Genomic DNA, 21,447 nt, shown 5'->3' with positions numbered 1-21,447 from the left:
CAGTTGAACCAGCACCATTTGCTGAAAATGCTATCTTTTTTCCATTGGATGGTTTTGGCTCCTTTGTCAAAAATCAAGTGACCATAGGTGTGTGGGTTCATTTCTGGGTCTTCAATTCTATTCCATTGGTCTATCTGTGTGTCTCTGTACCAATACCATGCAGTTTTTATCACTATTGCTCTGTAATACTGCTTGAGTTCAGGGATAGTGATTCCCCCTGAAGTCCTTTTATTGTTGAGGATAGTTTTAGCTATCCTGGGTTTTTTGTTATTCCAGATGAATTTGCAAATTGTTCTGTCTACCTCTTTGAAGAATTGGATTGGTATTTTGATGGGGATTGCATTGAATCTGTAGATTGCTTTTGGTAAAATGGCCATTTTTACTATATTGATCCTGCCAATCCATGAGCATGGGAGATCTTTCCATCTTCTGAGGTCTTCTTCAATTTCTTTCTTCAGTGTCTTGAAGTTATTATTGTACAGATCTTTTACTTGCTTGGTTAAAGTCACACCGAGGTACTTTATATTATTTGGGTCTATTATGAAGGGTGTCGTTTCCCTAATTTCTTTCTCGGCTTGTTTCTCTTTTGTGTAGAGGAAGGCTACTGATTTATTTGAGTTAATTTTATACCCAGCCACTTTGCTGAAGTTGTTTATCAGCTTTAGTAGTTCTCTGGTGGAACTTTTGGGATCACTTAAATATACTATCATGTCATCTGCAAATAGTGATATTTTGACTTCTTCTTTTCCGATCTGTATCCCCTTGACCTCCTTTTGTTGTCTGATTGCTCTGGCTAGAACTTCAAGAACTATATTGATTAAGTAGGGAGAGAGTGGGCAGCCTTGCCTAGTCCCTGATTTTAGTGGGATTGCTTCAAGTTTCTCTCCATTTAGTTTAATGTTAGCAACTGGTTTGCTGTATATGGCTTTTACTATGTTCAGGTATGGGCCTTGAATTCCTATTCTTTCCAGGACTTTTATCATGAAGGGGTGTTGAATTTTGTCAAATGCATTCTCAGCGTCTAATGAAATGATCATGTGGTTTTGTTCTTTCAGTTTGTTTATATAATGGATCACTTTGATGGTTTTCCGTATATTAAACCATCCCTGCATGCCTGGGATGAAGCCTACTTGGTCATGGTGGATGATTGTTTTGATGTGCTCTTGGATTCGGTTTGCCAGAATTTTGTTGAGTATTTTTGCATCGATATTCATAAGGGAAATTGGTCTGAAGTTCTCTTTCTTTGTTGTGTCTTTGTGTGGTTTAGGTATAAGAGTAATTGTGGCTTCGTAGAAGGTATTCGGTAGTGATCCATCTGTTTCAATTTTGTGGAATAGTTTGGATAATATTGGTATGAGGTCTTCTATGAAGGTTTGAATGAATTCTGCACTAACCTGTCTGGACCTGGGCTCTTTTTGGTTGGGAGACCTTTAATGACTGCTTCTATTTCCTTAGGAGTTATGGGGTTGTTTAACTGGTTTATCTGTTCCTGATTTAACTTTGGTACCTGGTATCTGTCTAGGAAATTGTCCATTTCATGAAGATTTTCAAGTTTTGTTGAATATAGGTTTTTTTTCATTAGAGATTATTTATTAAGGCTTAATGAAAAATACTGAGTGATTTTAAAATTTTTATAGAGTAGAAAGATGGAGGTTTTTTTTATTTTTTTTATTTTTTATTAACTTGAGTATTTCTTTTTTTTTTTATTAACTTGAGTATTTCTTATATACATTTCGAGTGTTTTTCCCTTTCCCGGTTTCCGAGCAAACATCCCCCTCCCCCCTCCCCTTCCTTATGGGTGTTCCCCTCCCAACCCTCCCCCCATTGCCGCCCTCCCCCCATAGACTAGTTCACTGGGGGTTCAGTCTTAGCAGGACCCAGGGCTTCCCCTTCCACTGGTGCTCTTACTAGGATATTCATTGCTACCTATGGGGTCAGAGTCCAGGGTCAGTCCATGTATAGTCTTTAGGTAGTGGCTTAGTCCCTGGAAGCTCTGGTTGCTTGGCATTGTTGTACTTTTGGGGTCTCGAGCCCCTTCAAGCTCTTCCAGTTCTTTCTCTGATTCCTTCAACTGGGGACCTATTCTCAGTTCAGTGGTTTGCTGCTGGCATTCGCCTCTGTATTTGCTGTATTCTGGCTGTGTCTCTCAGGAGCGATCTACATCTGGCTCCTGTCGGTCTGCACTTCTTTGCTTCATCCATCTTGTCTAATTGGGTGGCTGTATATGTATGGGCCACATGTGGAGCAGGCTCTGAATGGGTGTTCCTTCAGTCTCTGTTTTAATCTTTGCCTCTCTCTTCCCTGCCAAGGGTATTCTTTTTCCTCATTTAAAGAAGGAGTGAAGCATTCACATTTTGATCATCCGTCTTGAGTTTCGTTTGTTCTAGGGATCTAGGGTAATTCAAGCATTTGGGCTAATAGCCACTTATCAATGAGTGCATACCATGTATGTCTTTCTGTGATTGGGTTAGCTCACTCAGGATGATATTTTCCAGTTCCAACCATTTTCCTACGAATTTCATAAACTCGTTGTTTTTGATAGCTGAGTAATATTCCATTGTGTAGATGTACCACATTTTCTGTATCCATTCCTCTGTTGAAGGGCATCTGGGTTCTTTCCAGCTTCTGGCTATTATAAATAAGGCTGCGATGAACATAGTGGAGCACGTGTCTCTTTTATATGTTGAGGCATCTTTTGGGTATATGCCCAAGAGAGGTATAGCCGGATCCTCAGGCAGTTCAATGTCCAATTTTCTGAGGAACCTCCAGACTGATTTCCAGAATGGTTTTACCAGTCTGCAATCCCACCAACAATGGAGGAGTGTTCCTCTTTCTCCACATCCTCGCCAGCATCTGCTGTCACCTGAGTTTTTGATCTTAGCCATTCTCACTGGTGTGAGGTGAAATCTCAGGGTTGTTTTGATTTGCATTTCCCTTATGACTAAAGATGTTGAACATTTCTTTAGGTGTTTCTCAGCCATATGGCATTCCTCAGCTGTGAATTCTTTGTTTAGCTCTGAACCCCATTTTTTAATAGGGTTATTTGTTTCCCTGCGGTCTAACTTCTTGAGTTCTTTGTATATTTTGGATATAAGGCCTCTATCTGTTGTAGGATTGGTAAAGATCTTTTCCCAATCTGTTGGTTGCCGTTTTGTCCTAACCACACTGTCCTTTGCCTTACATAAGCTTTGCAGTTTTATGAGATCCCATTTGTCGATTCTTGATCTTAGAGCATAAGCCATTGGTGTTTTTTTCAGGAAATTTTTTCCAGTGCCTATGTGTTCCAGATGCTTCCCTAGTTTTTCTTCTATTAGTTTGAGTGTGTCTGGTTTGATGTGGAGGTCCTTGATCCACTTGGACTTAAGCTTTGTACAGGGTGATAAGCATGGATCGATCTGCATTCTTCTACATGTTGCCCTCCAGTTGAACCAGCACCATTTGCTGAAAATGCTATCTTTTTTCCATTGGATGGTTTTGGCTCCTTTGTCAAAAATCAAGTGACCATAGGTGTGTGGGTTCATTTCTGGGTCTTCAATTCTATTCCATTGGTCTATCTGTGTGTCTCTGTACCAATACCATGCAGTTTTTATCACTATTGCTCTGTAATACTGCTTGAGTTCAGGGATAGGGATTCCCCCTGAAGTCCTTTTATTGTTGAGGATAGCTTTAGCTATCCTGGGTTTTTTGTTATTCCAGATGAATTTGCAAATTGTTCTGTCTACCTCTTTGAAGAATTGGATTGGTATTTTGATGGGGATTGCATTGAATCTGTAGATTGCTTTTGGTAAAATGGCCATTTTTACTATATTGATCCTGCCAATCCATGAGCATGGGAGATCTTTCCATCTTCTGAGGTCTTCTTCAATTTCTTTCTTCAGTGTCTTGAAGTTATTATTGTACAGATCTTTTACTTGCTTGGTTAAAGTCACACCGAGGTACTTTATATTATTTGGGTCTATTATGAAGGGTGTCGTTTCCCTAATTTCTTTCTCGGCTTGTTTCTCTTTTGTGTAGAGGAAGGCTACTGATTTATTTGAGTTAATTTTATACCCAGCCACTTTGCTGAAGTTGTTTATCAGCTTTAGTAGTTCTCTGGTGGAACTTTTGGGATCACTTAAATATACTATCATGTCATCTGCAAATAGTGATATTTTGACTTCTTCTTTTCCGATCTGTATCCCCTTGACCTCCTTTTGTTGTCTGATTGCTCTGGCTAGAACTTCAAGAACTATATTGATTAAGTAGGGAGAGAGTGGGCAGCCTTGCCTAGTCCCTGATTTTAGTGGGATTGCTTCAAGTTTCTCTCCATTTAGTTTAATGTTAGCAACTGGTTTGCTGTATATGGCTTTTACTATGTTCAGGTATGGGCCTTGAATTCCTATTCTTTCCAGGACTTTTATCATGAAGGGGTGTTGAATTTTGTCAAATGCATTCTCAGCGTCTAATGAAATGATCATGTGGTTTTGTTCTTTCAGTTTGTTTATATAATGGATCACTTTGATGGTTTTCCGTATATTAAACCATCCCTGCATGCCTGGGATGAAGCCTACTTGGTCATGGTGGATGATTGTTTTGATGTGCTCTTGGATTCGGTTTGCCAGAATTTTGTTGAGTATTTTTGCATCGATATTCATAAGGGAAATTGGTCTGAAGTTCTCTTTCTTTGTTGTGTCTTTGTGTGGTTTAGGTATAAGAGTAATTGTGGCTTCGTAGAAGGTATTCGGTAGTGATCCATCTGTTTCAATTTTGTGGAATAGTTTGGATAATATTGGTATGAGGTCTTCTATGAAGGTTTGAATGAATTCTGCACTAACCTGTCTGGACCTGGGCTCTTTTTGGTTGGGAGACCTTTAATGACTGCTTCTATTTCCTTAGGAGTTATGGGGTTGTTTAACTGGTTTATCTGTTCCTGATTTAACTTTGGTACCTGGTATCTGTCTAGGAAATTGTCCATTTCATGAAGATTTTCAAGTTTTGTTGAATATAGGTTTTTTTTTCATTAGAGATTATTTATTAAGGCTTAATGAAAAATACTGAGTGATTTTAAAATTTTTATAGAGTAGAAAGATGGAGGTTTTTTTTATTTTTTTTATTTTTTATTAACTTGAGTATTTCTTTTTTTTTTTTTATTAACTTGAGTATTTCTTATATACATTTCGAGTGTTTTTCCCTTTCCCGGTTTCCGGGCAAACATCCCCCTCCCCCCTCCCCTTCCTTATGGGTGTTCCCCTCCCAACCCTCCCCCCATTGCCGCCCTCCCCCCATAGACTAGTTCACTGGGGGTTCAGTCTTAGCAGGACCCAGGGCTTCCCCTTCCACTGGTGCTCTTACTAGGATATTCATTGCTACCTATGGGGTCAGAGTCCAGGGTCAGTCCATGTATAGTCTTTAGGTAGTGGCTTAGTCCCTGGAAGCTCTGGTTGCTTGGCATTGTTGTACTTTTGGGGTCTCGAGCCCCTTCAAGCTCTTCCAGTTCTTTCTCTGATTCCTTCAACTGGGGACCTATTCTCAGTTCAGTGGTTTGCTGCTGGCATTCGCCTCTGTATTTGCTGTATTCTGGCTGTGTCTCTCAGGAGCGATCTACATCTGGCTCCTGTCGGTCTGCACTTCTTTGCTTCATCCATCTTGTCTAATTGGGTGGCTATATATGTATGGGCCACATGTGGAGCAGGCTCTGAATGGGTGTTCCTTCAGTCTCTGTTTTAATCTTTGCCTCTCTCTTCCCTGCCAAGGGTATTCTTTTTCCTCATTTAAAGAAGGAGTGAAGCATTCACATTTTGATCATCCGTCTTGAGTTTCGTTTGTTCTAGGGATCTAGGGTAATTCAAGCATTTGGGCTAATAGCCACTTATCAATGAGTGCATACCATGTATGTCTTTCTGTGATTGGGTTAGCTCACTCAGGATGATATTTTCCAGTTCCAACCATTTTCCTACGAATTTCATAAACTCGTTGTTTTTGATAGCTGAGTAATATTCCATTGTGTAGATGTACCACATTTTCTGTATCCATTCCTCTGTTGAAGGGCATCTGGGTTCTTTCCAGCTTCTGGCTATTATAAATAAGGCTGCGATGAACATAGTGGAGCACGTGTCTCTTTTATATGTTGAGGCATCTTTTGGGTATATGCCCAAGAGAGGTATAGCCGGATCCTCAGGCAGTTCAATGTCCAATTTTCTGAGGAACCTCCAGACTGATTTCCAGAATGGTTTTACCAGTCTGCAATCCCACCAACAATGGAGGAGTGTTCCTCTTTCTCCACATCCTCGCCAGCATCTGCTGTCACCTGAGTTTTTGATCTTAGCCATTCTCACTGGTGTGAGGTGAAATCTCAGGGTTGTTTTGATTTGCATTTCCCTTATGACTAAAGATGTTGAACATTTCTTTAGGTGTTTCTCAGCCATATGGCATTCCTCAGCTGTGAATTCTTTGTTTAGCTCTGAACCCCATTTTTTAATAGGGTTATTTGTTTCCCTGCGGTCTAACTTCTTGAGTTCTTTGTATATTTTGGATATAAGGCCTCTATCTGTTGTAGGATTGGTAAAGATCTTTTCCCAATCTGTTGGTTGCCGTTTTGTCCTAACCACACTGTCCTTTGCCTTACATAAGCTTTGCAGTTTTATGAGATCCCATTTGTCGATTCTTGATCTTAGAGCATAAGCCATTGGTGTTTTTTTCAGGAAATTTTTTCCAGTGCCTATGTGTTCCAGATGCTTCCCTAGTTTTTCTTCTATTAGTTTGAGTGTGTCTGGTTTGATGTGGAGGTCCTTGATCCACTTGGACTTAAGCTTTGTACAGGGTGATAAGCATGGATCGATCTGCATTCTTCTACATGTTGCCCTCCAGTTGAACCAGCACCATTTGCTGAAAATGCTATCTTTTTTCCATTGGATGGTTTTGGCTCCTTTGTCAAAAATCAAGTGACCATAGGTGTGTGGGTTCATTTCTGGGTCTTCAATTCTATTCCATTGGTCTATCTGTGTGTCTCTGTACCAATACCATGCAGTTTTTATCACTATTGCTCTGTAATACTGCTTGAGTTCAGGGATAGGGATTCCCCCTGAAGTCCTTTTATTGTTGAGGATAGCTTTAGCTATCCTGGGTTTTTTGTTATTCCAGATGAATTTGCAAATTGTTCTGTCTACCTCTTTGAAGAATTGGATTGGTATTTTGATGGGGATTGCATTGAATCTGTAGATTGCTTTTGGTAAAATGGCCATTTTTACTATATTGATCCTGCCAATCCATGAGCATGGGAGATCTTTCCATCTTCTGAGGTCTTCTTCAATTTCTTTCCTCAGTGTCTTGATGTTCTTATTGTACAGATCTTTTACTTGCTTGGTTAAAGTCACACCGAGGTACTTTATATTATTTGTGTCTATTATGAAGGGTGTCGTTTCCCTAATTTCTTTCTCGGCTTGTTTCTCTTTTGTATAGAGGAAGGCAACTGATTTATTTGAGTTAATTTTATACCCAGCCACTTTGCTGAAGTTGTTTATCAGCTTTAGTAGTTCTCTGGTGGAACTTTTGGGATCACTTAAATATACTATCATGTCATCTGCAAATAGTGATATTTTGACCTCTTCTTTTCCGATCTGTATCCCCTTGCCATCCTTTGTTGTCTGATTGCTCTGGCTAGAACTTCAAGAACTATATTGAATAAGTAGGGAGAGAGTGGGCAGCCTTGTCTAGTCCCTGATTTTAGTGGGATTGCTTCAAGTTTTTCTCCATTTAGTTTAATGTTAGCAACTGGTTTGCTGTATATGGCTTTTACTATGTTTAGGTATGGGCCTTGAATTCCTATTCTTTCCAGGACTTTTATCATGAAGGGGTGTTGAATTTTGTCAAATGCTTTCTCAGCATCTAAGGAAATGATCATGTGGTTTTGTTCTTTCAGTTTGTTTATATGATGGATCACGTTGATGGTTTTCCGTATATTAAACCATCCCTGCATGCCTAGGATGAAGCCTACTTGATCATGGTGGATGATTGTTTTGATGTGCTCTTGGATTCGGTTTGCCAGAATTTTGTTGAGTATTTTTGCGTCGATATTCATAAGCGAAATTGGTCTGAAGTTCTCTTTCTTTGTTGTGTCTTTGTGTGGTTTAGGTATAAGAGTAATTGTGGCTTCGTAGAAGGAATTCGGTAGTGCTCCATCTGTTTCAATTTTGTGGAATAGTTTGGATTAATATTGATATGAGGTCTTCTATGAAGGTTTGATAGAATTCTGCACTAAACCCGTCTGGACCTGGGCTCTTTTTGGTTGGGAGACCTTTAATGACTGCTTCTATTTCCTTAGGAGTTATGGGGTTGTTTAACTGGTTTATCTGTTCCTGATTTAACTTCGATACCTGGTATCTGTGTAGGAAATTGTCCATTTCCTGAAGATTTTCAAATTTTGTTGAATATAGGTTTTTATAGTAAGATCTGATGATTTTTTTGAATTTCCTCTGAATCTGTAGTTATGTCTCCCTTTTCATTTCTGATTTTGTTAATTTGGACGCACTCTCTGTGTCCTCTCGTTAGTCTGGCTAAGGGTTTATCTATCTTGTTGATTTTCTCAAAGAACCAACTTTTGGTTCTGTTGATTCATTCTATGGTCCTTTTTGTTTCTACTTGTTTGATTTCAGCTCTGAGTTTGATTATTTCCTGCCTTCTACTCCTCCTGGGTGTATTTGCTTCTTTTTGTTCTAGAGCTTTTAGGTGTGCTGTCAAGCTGCTGACATATGCTCTTTCCTGTTTCTTTCTGCAGGCACTCAGCGCTATGAGTTTTCCTCTTAGCACAGCTTTCATTGTGTCCCATAAGTTTGGGTATGTTGTATCTTCATTTTCATTAAATTCTAAAAAGTTTTTAATTTCTTTCTTTATTTCTTCCTTGACCAGGTTATCACTGAGTAGAGCATTGTTCAATTTCCACGTATATGTGGGCATTCTTCCCTTATTGTTATTGAAGACCAGTTTTAGGCCGTGGTGGTCCGATAGCACGCATGGGATTATTTCTATCTTTCTGTACGTGTTGAGGCCCGTTTTTTGACCAATTATATGGTCAATTTTGGAGAAAGTACCATGAGGAGCTGAGAAGAAGGTATATCCTTTTGCTTTAGGATAGAATGTTCTATAAATATCCGTTAAGTCCATTTGGCTCATGACTTCTCTTAGTCTGTCTACATCTCTGTTTAATTTCTGTTTCCATGATCTGTCCATTGATGAGAGTGGGGTGTTGAAATCTCCCACTATTATTGTGTGAGGTGCAATGTGTGTTTTGAGCTTTAGTAAGGTTTCTTTTACATATGTAGGTGCCCTTGTATTTGGGGCATAGATATTTAGGATTGAGAGTTCATCTTGGTGGATTTTTCCTTTGATGAATATGAAGTGTCCTTCCTTATCTTTTTTGATGACTTTTAGTTGGAAATTGATTTTATTTGATATTAGAATGGCTACTCCAGCTTGCTTCTTCTGACCATTTGCTTGGAAAGTTGTTTTCCAGCCTTTCACTCTGAGGTAGTGTCTGTCTTTGTCTCTGAGGTGTGTTTCCTGTAGGCAGCAGAATGCAGGGTCCTCGTTGCATATCCAGTTTGTTAATCTATGTCTTTTTATTGGGGAGTTGAGGCCATTGATATTGAGAGATATTAAGGAATAGTGATTATTGCTTCCCTTTATATTCATATTTGGATGTGAGGTTATGTTTGTGTGCTTTCATCTCTTTGTTTTGTTGCCAAGACGATTAGTTTCTTGCTTCTTCTAGGGTATAGCTTGCCTCCTTATGTTGGGCTTTACCATTTATTATCCTTTGTAGTGCTGGATTTGTAGAAAGATATTGTGTAAATTTGGTTTTGTCATGGAATATCTTGGTTTCTCCATCAATGTTAATTGCGAGTTTTGCTGGATACAGTAACCTGGGCTGGCATTTGTGTTCTCTTAGGGTCTGTATGACATCAGTCCCGGATCTTCTGGCCTTCATAGTTTCTGGCGAGAAGTCTGGTGTGATTCTGATAGGTCTGCCTTTATATGTTACTTGACCTTTTTCCCTTACTGCTTTTAATATTCTTTCTTTATTTTGTGTGTTTGGTGTTTTGACAATTATGTGACGGGAGGTGTTTCTATTCTGGTCCAATCTATTTGGAGTTCTGTAGGCTTCTTGTATGTCTATGGGTATCTCTTTTTTTAGGTTAGGGAAGTTTTCTTCTATGATTTTGTTGAAGATATTTACTGGTCCTTTGAGCTGGGAGTCTTCACTCTCTTCTATACGTATTATCCTTAGGTTTGATCTTCTCATTGAGTCCTGGATTTCCTGTATGTTTTGGACCAGTAGCTTTTTCTGCTTTACATTATCTTTGACAGTTGAGTCAATGATTTCTATGAAATCTTCTGCTCCTGAGATTCTCTCTTCCATCTCTTGTATTCTGTTGGTGAAGCTTGTATCTACAGCTCCTTGTCTCTTCTTTTGGTTTTCTATATCCAGGGTTGTTTCCATGTGTTCTTTCTTGATTGCTTCTATTTCCATTTTTAATTCCTTCAACTGTTTGATTGTGTTTTCCGGGAATTCTTTCAGGGATTTTTGTGTCTCCTCTCTATGGGCTTCTACTTGTTTATTTATGTTTTTCTGGAATTCTTTCACAGATTTTTGTGTCTCCTCTCTATGGGCTTCTACTTGTTTATTTATGTTTTCCTGGAATTCTTTCAGGGATTTTTGTGATTCTTTCAGGCATTTTTGCGATTCCTCTCTGTAGGCTTCTACTTGTTCTCTAAGTGAGTTCTTCATGTCTTTCTTGAAGTCCTCCAGCATCATGATCAAATATGATTTTGAAACTAGATCTTGCTTTTCTGGTGTGTTTGGATATTCCATGTTTGTTTTGATGGGAGAATTGGGCTCCGATGGTGCCATGTAGTCTTGGTTTCTGTTGCTTGGGTTCCTGCGCTTGCCTCTCGCCATCAGATTATCTCTAGTGTTACTTTTTCTGCTATTTCCGACAGTGGCTAGACTGTCCTATAAGCCTGTGTGTCAGGAGTGCTGTAGACCTGTTTTCCTCTCTTTCAGTCAGTTATGGGGGCAGAGTGTTCTGCTTTCAGGCGTGTAGTTTTTCCTCTCTACAGGTCTTCAGCTGTTCCTGTGGGCCTGTGTCTTGAGTTCACCAGGCAGCTTTCTTGCAGCAGAAAATTTGGTCTTACCTGTGGTCCCGAGGCTCAGGTTTGCTCGTGGGGTGCTGTCCAGGGGCTCTCTGCAGCGGCAGCAACCAGGAAGACCTGTGCCGCCCCTTCCGGGAGCTTCAGTGCACCAGGGTTCCAGATGGTCTTTGGCTTTTTCCTCTGGCGTCTGAGATGTGTGTGCAGGGAGCAGTCTCTTCTGGTTTCCCAGGCCTGTCTGCCTCTCTGAAGGTTTAGCTCTCCCTCCCACGGGATTTGGGTGCAGAGAACTGTTTATCCGGTCTGTTTCCTTCAGCGTCCGGCGGTGTCTCCGGCAGGGGTCCTGCCGCTCCTGGGCCCTCCCCCACGGGAGCCCAGAGGCCTTATACAGTTTCCTCTTGGGCCAGGGATGTGGGCAGGGGTGAGCAGTGTTGGTGGTCTCTTCCGCTCTGCAGCCTCAGGAGTGCCCACCTGACAAGGCGGTTGGGTCTCTCTCTCACTGGGTCCGGGAGCAGAGAGCTGCTGTGGGCCAGGATCCGCGGGTGTGGGACTTCCGGTAAACACAGAACGTGCCCGGTCCTAGAGAAATTCTGCTTCCGTGTGTCCCAAGCTCACCAGGCAGCTTTCTTGCAGCAGAAAATTGTGGTCCCGAGGCTCAGGTTCGCTTATGGGGTGCTGCCCACGGGCTCTCTGCAGCGGCAGCAACCAGGAAGACCTGAATATAGGTTTTTATAGTAAGATCTGATTATTTTTTGAATTTCCTCTGAATCTGTTGTTATGTCTCCCTTTTCATTTCTGATTTTGTTAATTTGGACGCACTCTCTGTGTCCTCTTGTTAGTCTGGCTAAGGGTTTATCTATCTTGTTGATTTTCTCAAAGAACCAACTTTTGGTTCTGTTGATTCTTTCTATGGTCCTTTTTGTTTCTACTTGTTTGATTTCAGCTCTGAGTTTGATTATTTCCTGCCTTCTACTCCTCCTGGGTGTATTTGCTTCTTTTTGTTCTAGAGCTTTTAGGTGTGCTGTCAAGCTGCTGACATATGCTCTTTCCTGTTTCTTTCTGCAGACACTCAGCGCTATGAGTTTTCCTCTTATCACAGCTTTCATTGTGTCCCATAAGTTTGGGTATGTTGTACCTTCATTTTCATTAAATTCTAAAAAGTTTTTAATTTCTTTCTTTATTTCTTCCTTGACAAGGTTATCATTGAGTAGAGCATTGTTTAATTTCCACGTATATGTGGGCATTCTTCCTTGATTGTTATTGAAGACCAGTTTTAGGCCGTGGTGGTCCGATAGCACGCATGGGATTATTTCTATCTTTCTGTACGTGTTGAGGCCCGTTTTTTGACCAATTATATGGTCAATTTTGGAGAAAGTACCATGAGGAGCTGAGAAGAAGGTATATCCTTTTGCTTTAGGATAGAATGTTCTATAAATATCCGTTAAGTCCATTTGGCTCATGACTTCTCTTAGTCTGTCTACATCTCTGTTTAATTTCTGTTTCCATGATCTGTCCATTGATGAGAGTGGGGTGTTGAAATCTCCCACTATTATTGTGTGAGGTGCAATGTGTGTTTTGAGCTTTAGTAAGGTTTCTTTTACATATGTAGGTGCCCTTGTATTTGGGGCATAGATATTTAGGATTGAGAGTTCATTTTGGTGGATTTTTCCTTTGATGAATATGAAGTGTCCTTCCTTATCTTTTTTGATGACTTTTAGTTGGAAATTGATTTTATTTGATATTAGAATGGCTACTCCAGCTTGCTTCTTCTGACCATTTGCTTGGAAAATTGTTTTCCAGCCTTTCACTCTGAGGTAATGTCTGTCTTTGTCTCTGAGGTGTGTTTCCTGTAGGCAGCAGAATGCAGGGTCCTCGTTGTGTATCCAGTTTGTTAATCTATGTCTTTTTATTGGGGAGTTGAGGCCATTGATGTTGAGAGATATTAAGGAATAGTGATTATTGCTTCCCGTTATATTCATATTTGGATGTGAGGTTATGTTTGTGTGCTTTCATTCTCTTTGTTTTGTTGCCAAGACGATTCTTTTCTTGCTTCTTCTAGGGTATAGCTTGCCTCCTTATGTTGGGCTTTACCATTTATTATCCTTTGTAGTGCTGGATTTGTAGAAAGATATTGTGTAAATTTGGTTTTGTCATGGAATATCTTGTTTTCTCCATCTATGTTAACCTAGATTTTTGCAGGATACAGTAACCTGGGCTGGCATTTGTGTTCTCTTAGGGTCTGTATGACATCAGTCCAGGATCTTCTGGCCTTCATAGTTTCTGGCGAGAAGTCTGGTGTGATTCTGATAGGTCTGCCTTTATATGTTACTTGACCTTTTTCCCTTACTGCTTTTAATATTCTTTCTTTATTTTGTGCGTTTGGTGTTTTGACTATTATGTGACGGGAGGTGTTTCTTTTCTGGTCCAATCTATTTGGAGTTCTGTAGGCTTCTCGTATGCCTATGGGTATCTCTTTTTTTAGGTTAGGGAAGTTTTCTTCTATGATTTTGTTGAAGATATTTACTGGTCCTTTGAGCTGGGAGTCTTCACTCTCTTCTATACCTATTATCCTTAGGTTTGATCTTCTCATTGAGTCCTGGATTTCCTGTATGTTTTGGAAGTAGCTTTTTCCGCTTTACATTATCTTTGACAGTTGAGTCAATGATTTCTATGGAATCTTCTGCTCCTGAGATTCTCTCTTCCATCTCTTGTATTCTGTTTGTGAGGCTTGTATCTACAGCTCCTTGTCTCTTCTTTTGGTTTTCTATATCCAGGGTTGTTTCCATGTGTTCTTTCTTGATTGCTTCTATTTCCATTTTTAGTTCCTTCAACTGTTTGATTGTGTTTTCCTGGAATTCTTTCAGGTATTTTTGCGATTCCTCTCTGTAGGCTTCTACTTGTTTATTAATGTGTTCCTGTGTTTCCCTAAGGGAGTTCTTCATGTCTTTCTTGAAGTCCTCCAGCATCATGATCAAATATGATTTTGAAACTAGATCTTGCTTTTCTGGTGTGTTTGGATATTCCATGTTTGTTTTGGTAGGAGAATTGGGCTCCGATGATGCCATGTAGTCTTGGTTTCTGTTGCTTGGGTTCCTGCGCTTGCCTCTCGCCATCAGATTATCTCTAGTGTTACTTTGTTCTGCTATTTCCGACAGTGGCTAGACTGTCCTATAAGCCTGTGTGTCAGGAGTGCTGTAGACCTGTTTTCCTCTCTTTCAGTCAGTTATGGGGACAGAGTGTTCTGCTTTCGGGCGTGTAGTTTTTCCTCTCTACAGGTCTTCAGCTGTTCCTGTGGGCCTGTGTCTTTAGTTCACCAGGCAGCTTTCTTGCAGCAGAAAGGTTGGTCTTACCTGTGGTCCCGAGGCTCAAGTTCGCTCGTGGGGTGCTGCCCACGGGCTCTCTGGGGTGGCAGCAACCAGGAAGATATGCGCTGCCCCTTCCGGGAGCTTCAGTGCACCAGGGTTCCAGATGGCCTTTGGTGTTTTCCTCTGGTGTCCGAGATGTGTATGCAGAGTGCAGTCTCTTCTGGTTTCCCAGGCGTGTCTGCCTCTTTGAAGGTTTAGCTCTCCCTCCTACGGGATTTGGGTGCAGAGAACTGTTTATCCGGTCTGTTTCCTTCAGGTTCTGGCGGTGTCTCAGGCAGGGGTCCTGCCGCTCCTGGGCCCTCCCCCACGGGAGCCCAGAGGCCTTATACAGTTTCCTCTTGGGCCAGGGATGTGGGCAGGGGTGGGCAGTGTTGGTGGTCTCTTCCGCTCTGCAGCCTCAGGAGTGCCCACCTGACCAGGCGATGAGGTCTCTTTCCCACAGGGTCTGGGAGCAGAGAGCTGCTGCGGGCCAGGCTATTAGTTTTATTTTTAACAGTCACACTTACTGCTTATGTAAAAAGTGACAACATTCTACTGTATTGTTTACCACCATGTAGTTATAAGACACATGCTGGTACCTGGACACTGTTAAGTGTCCAAGAAAGTTGTTCAGTAGTAACCGCAGTAGGTGACCAAAGATAGGATGATGGGATGTGTGACACAATCCATGGAGCAACCACCTAGCAAACACTGTAAAAATGAAATATTGACAACTAAAGGAAAGCATCTATAATTTTTAAATTTCCCATTAATTTGTATTTAGAGTGTGTGTGCGTGCGTGCGTGCGTGCGTGCGTGTGTGTGCATGACAGCACCTGTATGAGGTCCAAGCAAAAGTTTTGGGAATTGATACTCTCCTTCCACTATGTGCGTGGGTTCTTGGGTCTTTAAACATGATGGCAGGCGTTCCTGCCAACTGAGCCGTCTCACCGACCCAAGTATATGAAATTTTGATTACCATCAACAGTGACAGAAGACAGCACAGTAGGAATAGATGTACAAAAACAGGTTGGACAAGTAGAGAATAGATATCAGAATGATGAGCTTAGGGAGATCAATGATACACTGAATGTAAGTGAACTGAGCAGTAAATAATATTGAAATATTCAGAGCAGAAGAAATCGGCTGTATATGGTCTCCCAGGCTTACATTAAATAGGAAGTTATGGGTTTCAGATAGAAGTAAATTTAAATAAGATGTGCTGTGCAATCAGGAGGCATGAGACAGGTGAAGTTGTTTTACCAGTATTAAAGAGAACACGAGCATGGGAGTAATATCAGAATTAAAGAGAATTATTTTACAAGATAAAATAGGCTAGTTCACTAGCACAACAATCACACACACATACAGAGTAAATTAAAAATCTTTGAAGCAAAACTGGCAGAACTAAGAAGACTCATCATTAAAGATAGCTCCTTGAATTTTAAAGCCTAGCAAAGAATTGAATACATAGTGAACCCTATGGGCCCATCTAACTGACATTTATAGGACGCTTGAGTCCAACCACTTCAGAATACACAATCTTTTCTTTTTCAAGTACATATGGGATGTTTTCCAAGACAGAACACTTGCCATATATCAAATCCAAAACCAAAAGTAGATATAGTTAAAAGGGTTGAAATAAAAAAGGATATGTGATGGCCTCAAGGATTTAAGTTAGAAATACACAAGAATCATACATACGGGAAAGAATCACTTATTTGAAAACAAAGTAGCACAGGAAATTAGAAAATGCTTTGATTTGCAGGGAATGAATATGAAACATTAAAATTAGTTGGAGGAATGGAGGCAGCTCTCAGGTGGAAATTTGTATCTTTCATCACATTTTAAAGGAAATCTAAGCTCAATGATCTCAGTGTATTCATTAAGTACTGGGTAAGAAGAGCAAATTAAATATATAGTATGTATAAGCACAAGATGATAAAGCAATAAAAGAAGAAAGGTGAGAAAATTAACAAAGAAAATGTTGTTATCTGGGAAGATCAATACGTTTGATAAACGCTACGGAATGTAATTAAGAACAAAAGCAAGGAAATGAATTACTAGATGAAGGAATGAAAAGGAGTTATCACTACGTGACTGACAGACAGAATGACAGCATCAAAGGACAGTATAATGTTAAGCCCCGAATATATTATTACTTAAATGAAACAGGTGCAATTCTCAAGATGCTGCAGGTTGTAAAACCTTTCCAGGATGAAATAGAAACTCTGAACTCTTCTATATCTGTTAAACTTTGTTCTTAACTTAAAAAACAATGATAACAGCAACAAAAGACCTTGCAAATCTAGACTTGGTGTGTGTCATAAGGATATACAAACCTGTGGCTTGATAGTGGCTTGTGGTGGAAGGAGAGAACTGACTTCATTTTCATGAAGTTGTCCCCTGACTAAATCTACATGCAGTGTGAAATGTGTCATAGAAATATACCATATGCCAAAAAAATTAATTTCCAAAGATTTATAGAGAAAACTCAAGGTGTTTAACTTCATTTGTCAATCTTATCCTCATTCCAAGAAGAAATAATATCTTCTACAATCAATTAGAGAATATTGAGGAGTTGGGACCATTTCTCAATTTACTCCACGAGGCTATCTATCATCATTCTTGACCAGAATTAGATAGTGAAATCATAAGAGGTAAAAATTATAAGTAGTCTTTCTTACAGATAGAAATGTATGAAAAATCCTTTAAAATCCAGTGGAAAAGTAGCAGACATCACATTTATGATCAAGGGGACCTGTGGCTTGTTGTTTCTTGTCAACATTGGGAAGTTTCCAGAATTTGATTTTGGATGTTTCTTTTGTTTAATATTGTTTCCCTACTTGATAAAAGGACCCTGCATCCCTAAAAGACCCAGAAAAGATGGACTTCGTCCAGGAAAGCCACTTCAATTCTTCTACTCCAAGGTAGGTGAGAAATATATGCTGGTAGTGTTAGGCTAAAGGGGATATCAACATTGTTCATTATGATCAATGTATTTGATCATTTTACACATCCTAATTTTACAGGCTTAAAACAATCATCCTATTATCTCAAATTGTTGGACTTTTGTCTTAAAGTTTCTGTTGCTGTGAAGAGACACATGACCACGGCAACTCTAATAAAGAAAAACATTTAATTGGGGCTGGCTTGCCATTCAGAGGTTTAGTCCACTCTCACCAAGGCAGGAAGCATGGTGGCATGTAGGCAGACGTGGTGCTAGAGAGGTAGCTCAGAGTTCTACTGGCAGGCATCAGGAAGAGCAAGACCTTGGACCTGGCTTGACATTCTGAAACCTTAACCCATCTCTATGACACAGTTCTTCCAATGAGACCACGCCTACTCCAACAAGGCCACGCCTCCTAATAATGACACTTCCAATGAGCCTATGGGAGCCATTTTCATTCAAACGACCCCGACCACCTTTCCTGATTAGTTTGTTGTAAAGTTGGCTTTAAGGTTGACTGTGGCCCCTCTTATGTGTTGTTTATTCACTTGGATGTTTTTTATTTTTACCTTTAAAAGTTACCTTGTTATTTAACATGCATATGTATTATGTCTGTGTGTCTGTCTGTGCACTGCATCTGATATTGAAGAGGCCAGACCAGGGCATCAGATTCCCCTGGAGCTCGAGTTACTCACAGTTTTGAAGCACCATGTGGTTGCTGGAAATTGAACGTGGGTCCTTTGGAACAGCAGCCAGTGCTCTTAACAGCTGAGCCACCCTTCCAGCCTTGCTTTTCACTTTGCAATTTGAATTTACTGTGATTTTCTTTTGGAGTCCTGTGTGGGAAGCTGTAAAGCTTCACCCTTTCCCTCCCCTCCAGCCCCCTCCTTCCCCACACAAACCAGAGGAGGAATCCTTGAATATAAACAGCGCAGGCATTTGATATCTGGATCTGTTCTAAACCTGCTGATGCACCGTGGGTGGTTATGGGATTATCCTTTCCCTTTCCATAGCCCAGGCAGCAGACATGGTTCTTGTTCCCCAGGACATAGTAGAGGTTTTCTAGTCTCTTACATAAAAGGGGATTTTGTTTTAGTCTGTGGATTTATTAAGACCTCCTCATTCCTGCTTCCTATCTCTCATAGGCACAAGATCCAGTTTCCTTGGGATGCATTATAAGTCTAGACTTCCATTCTTGAGTCTGCCCTTGCTCTGTCTCTCCTCAGGCTATGGCAGCAACGTCAGCTTGTAGAGTTTGTTTCCAGTTGTCTTTACAAACCTGGATACATTGTGTTTCTGCTTTGTCTGTTTATCTTTTCTTTATGCTGAGAATGGGATTATGCAGGGAGCCTATGTATCTGATTAGGCTCTATGCTCAGATTATTTTACACTGCACAAATGAAAGTGACTGGGTCTAGAACACTAGGGGCTTTCAGTCCTACTTTTTGATAACAGGGATACCAACACCTCAGAACTGAGGAGCAGCCCAGCCAATGGACTGTTTGCAGTTCCTCCAGGTGTCTGTCTAAGCACAGGGCATAAATAGGTATTGACCAGTTGTCACACCCAAAGATGATTCTTTTCTGGGTTGATATTCTTATGGGGAATAACATTAGTGGTATGTTTGGGTCTCTTAAAAGTGACACCCCAACTCAGTAAGGCTGTAGTCACGGTTTCTGTAATGTGTTCCCAGTTGGCAACACTCAGGAGAGGTAGGTTCTCCAGGCTCATCCCTCTGTGCTGCTAGCCAGGGCTCTTAGGCACTTTCAGACTGAAAGTAGAAGATTGAGCCCTTGATCACACCACCAGTGCAGATGGTTTTCTGCTTCTAGCTGATGTTGTGTGCTTCCCCTTCTCCGGTGTTTTTTTTTTTTTTTTTATTTTCCTTCTCTCCTATCTTTCTGGCAGTTAATACTTTGCAGCTCATTCCTTTACCAAGTGCCTACTTTGTGATCTTCCCGCTGTTAGGGATGGAATAAGGAGTACCCAGGAGCCAGATGTACACCCATCTGTTCACCAGATGCCTCTGCCTGTTGTCCCCTTCCCATGTGGAATATTGGTTGATAGGAGCCCTGGTCAGTTGTCTTTTTTTTTAAATGAACTTTCTCCAAAACCATTCTTTCCTTTGCTCTTAACCTGTAGTTGTCAAACCTTATGCCAAATCTTTATACTCCTATCAGTAAACAATATGGTGTGCTTCAAGATACTCATTTCAAGGATACTGCATGCCACTGCTCCTGCAAACCAAGTAGCTGGACTCACTACTCCATTCCCACTACTGGGGTACCTTCCAGCTGAGTCACTTTTTGATAAGCCTGTCCCACAGGAGCAACAGTCTGATGACTCAGATGTTATGGACTCTGTGGGAAGACAGGACAGAATCCTCTAATAGAATCGAGAGTGGTTTTCAAGGTTTGCTTTCTGTACTTTTGGGGGACAAATGCTTTTTTTGTTGTTATTTTATTTATTTACATTTCAAGTGTTATCCCCCTCTGGGTTTCCCCTCCACAAACCCCCTATCTCATCCCTGCTCCCTACCCCTGCTTCTATGAGGGTGTCCCCCTCACCCATTCCTGCCTCACTGCCCTAGTATTCCCCTATGCTGGGGCACCAAGTCTTCAAAGGACCAAGGGCCTCCCCTCCCATTGATGCCAGATAAGCCAATCTTCTGCTACATATGCAGCTGGAGCCACAAGGAGTCCCTCCTTGTGTACTGTTTGGTACAGGACCTTAGGATCTCTGGGGAGTCTTGTTGGTTGATGTTGTTCTTCCTATGGGGTTGCAAACCCCTACAGCTCCTTCAGTCCTTGTCCTAACTCCTCCATTGGTGTCCCCGTGCTCAGTCTGATGGTTGGCTGCAAGCATCCGCATCTTTATTGGTCAGGCTTTGGCAGAGCCTCTCAGGAGAGAGATATATCAGGCTCCTGAAGGCTCTGATCAGTACCATCCTCCTAGATCGGCAGCAAGGAAGATGCATCTGGACCAAGGTCTTTGTGACTTGTCTCCCTCAACTACTCCTTGTTCATTTACTGTTCCTGGAATCAAAAGCCTACAGAATCAAGTTTTGACTTGTCTATCCAGCAAGGGATTTGAGTTAATATCTCAATTTTCTGAATCTGTTTTAAAAGGAAGTCCAGACCAGGCTGTCTGCTGGGAATATCACACCATACATTGCCTAGCTTAGCTCTTCCATAGAAAGTCTCAGGAAGCAGCCCAAATCCAGCTGGTCACTGGAAACACCGTGTCTTTCAGGGAAAACACAGGTTTACTCCTGCTTGGTCTACCTTGTCTGGCTGGAGAAACTTCTGAACCCTGGCACGCAGATGGTAGTACCAGAGAGAGTCTTGGAGGACTGGATCTGGAAATTGTTATGGTGTGAGTACAGCGCACATTTGATAGCAGGAGCAAGTAGCTTGGGGTCAGAGACCATCAACAAGCTGCGCAGGGATGCAGTTCCCGGGGCGGCCACGGAGCTGCACGGCCCAGCGAGCGCCCGCGAGACGGGAGCGCGCTGTCACGTGTGGGGGCGCGCCGCGGCTGCGGGCGCGCGCAGCGCTTTAAAGGCGCGGAGGCGGCTGGAGCGGCAGCACGGCCCGGGCGGACGGCGGGACGCGGCGGCGGCTCCGGAGACATGTGCGGCGGGCGGGGAGGCATCTGGCTGGCTCTGGCCGCGGCGCTGCTGCACGGTAACCGCAGCTCGGCTTTGGCTATACTCCCCTCGGCGGGCTTCGGGGAGCAGGCTCCCGCGGGCGGGCGGACGGGCGGGTGGTCCCGGGTTGCAGCGGGGCGGCGGGGCTGAGCTGCTCCGGGGCTGGGTGGCTGCCGCGTGCTGAGGCCCGCTGGGCGCTCTGCTTCCCAAGTGTCCCTGCAAGGCGAGTTCCAGAGGAGGCTGTACAAGGAGCTGGTCAAGAACTACAACCCGCTGGAGAGGCCGGTGGCCAACGACTCGCAGCCGCTCACCGTGTACTTCTCCCTGAGTCTCCTGCAGATCATGGATGTGGTGAGTCTGGCGCGGCTCTCGGGCTACGCA

The 21,447-nt window shown here is 41.9% G+C and overlaps 1 protein-coding gene across 1 annotated transcript in view; it reads left to right on the top strand.

Moving 5' to 3' along the window:
* The first annotated feature begins 21,002 nt into the window (after positions 1–21,002).
* The window catches only part of Chrna7 (cholinergic receptor nicotinic alpha 7 subunit), a 120,911-nt gene continuing 120,466 nt past the window's right edge, over positions 21,003–21,447 (top strand). Inside the window, 2 exon segments of the mRNA NM_012832.4 lie at positions 21,003–21,103; positions 21,278–21,417. Of these exon segments, the coding sequence (NP_036964.3) occupies positions 21,049–21,103; positions 21,278–21,417 (195 nt within the window). The 5' untranslated portion in view covers positions 21,003–21,048.

This window comes from Rattus norvegicus, chromosome 1, assembly GCF_021556685.1.
Source record: "Rattus norvegicus strain SHRSP/BbbUtx chromosome 1, alternate assembly SHRSP_T2T, whole genome shotgun sequence".
Lineage (NCBI taxonomy): Eukaryota > Metazoa > Chordata > Mammalia > Rodentia > Muridae > Rattus > Rattus norvegicus.
The sequence above is the reverse complement of the archived record's forward strand: the minus strand, read 5'-3'. Positions and strand labels throughout refer to the sequence as shown.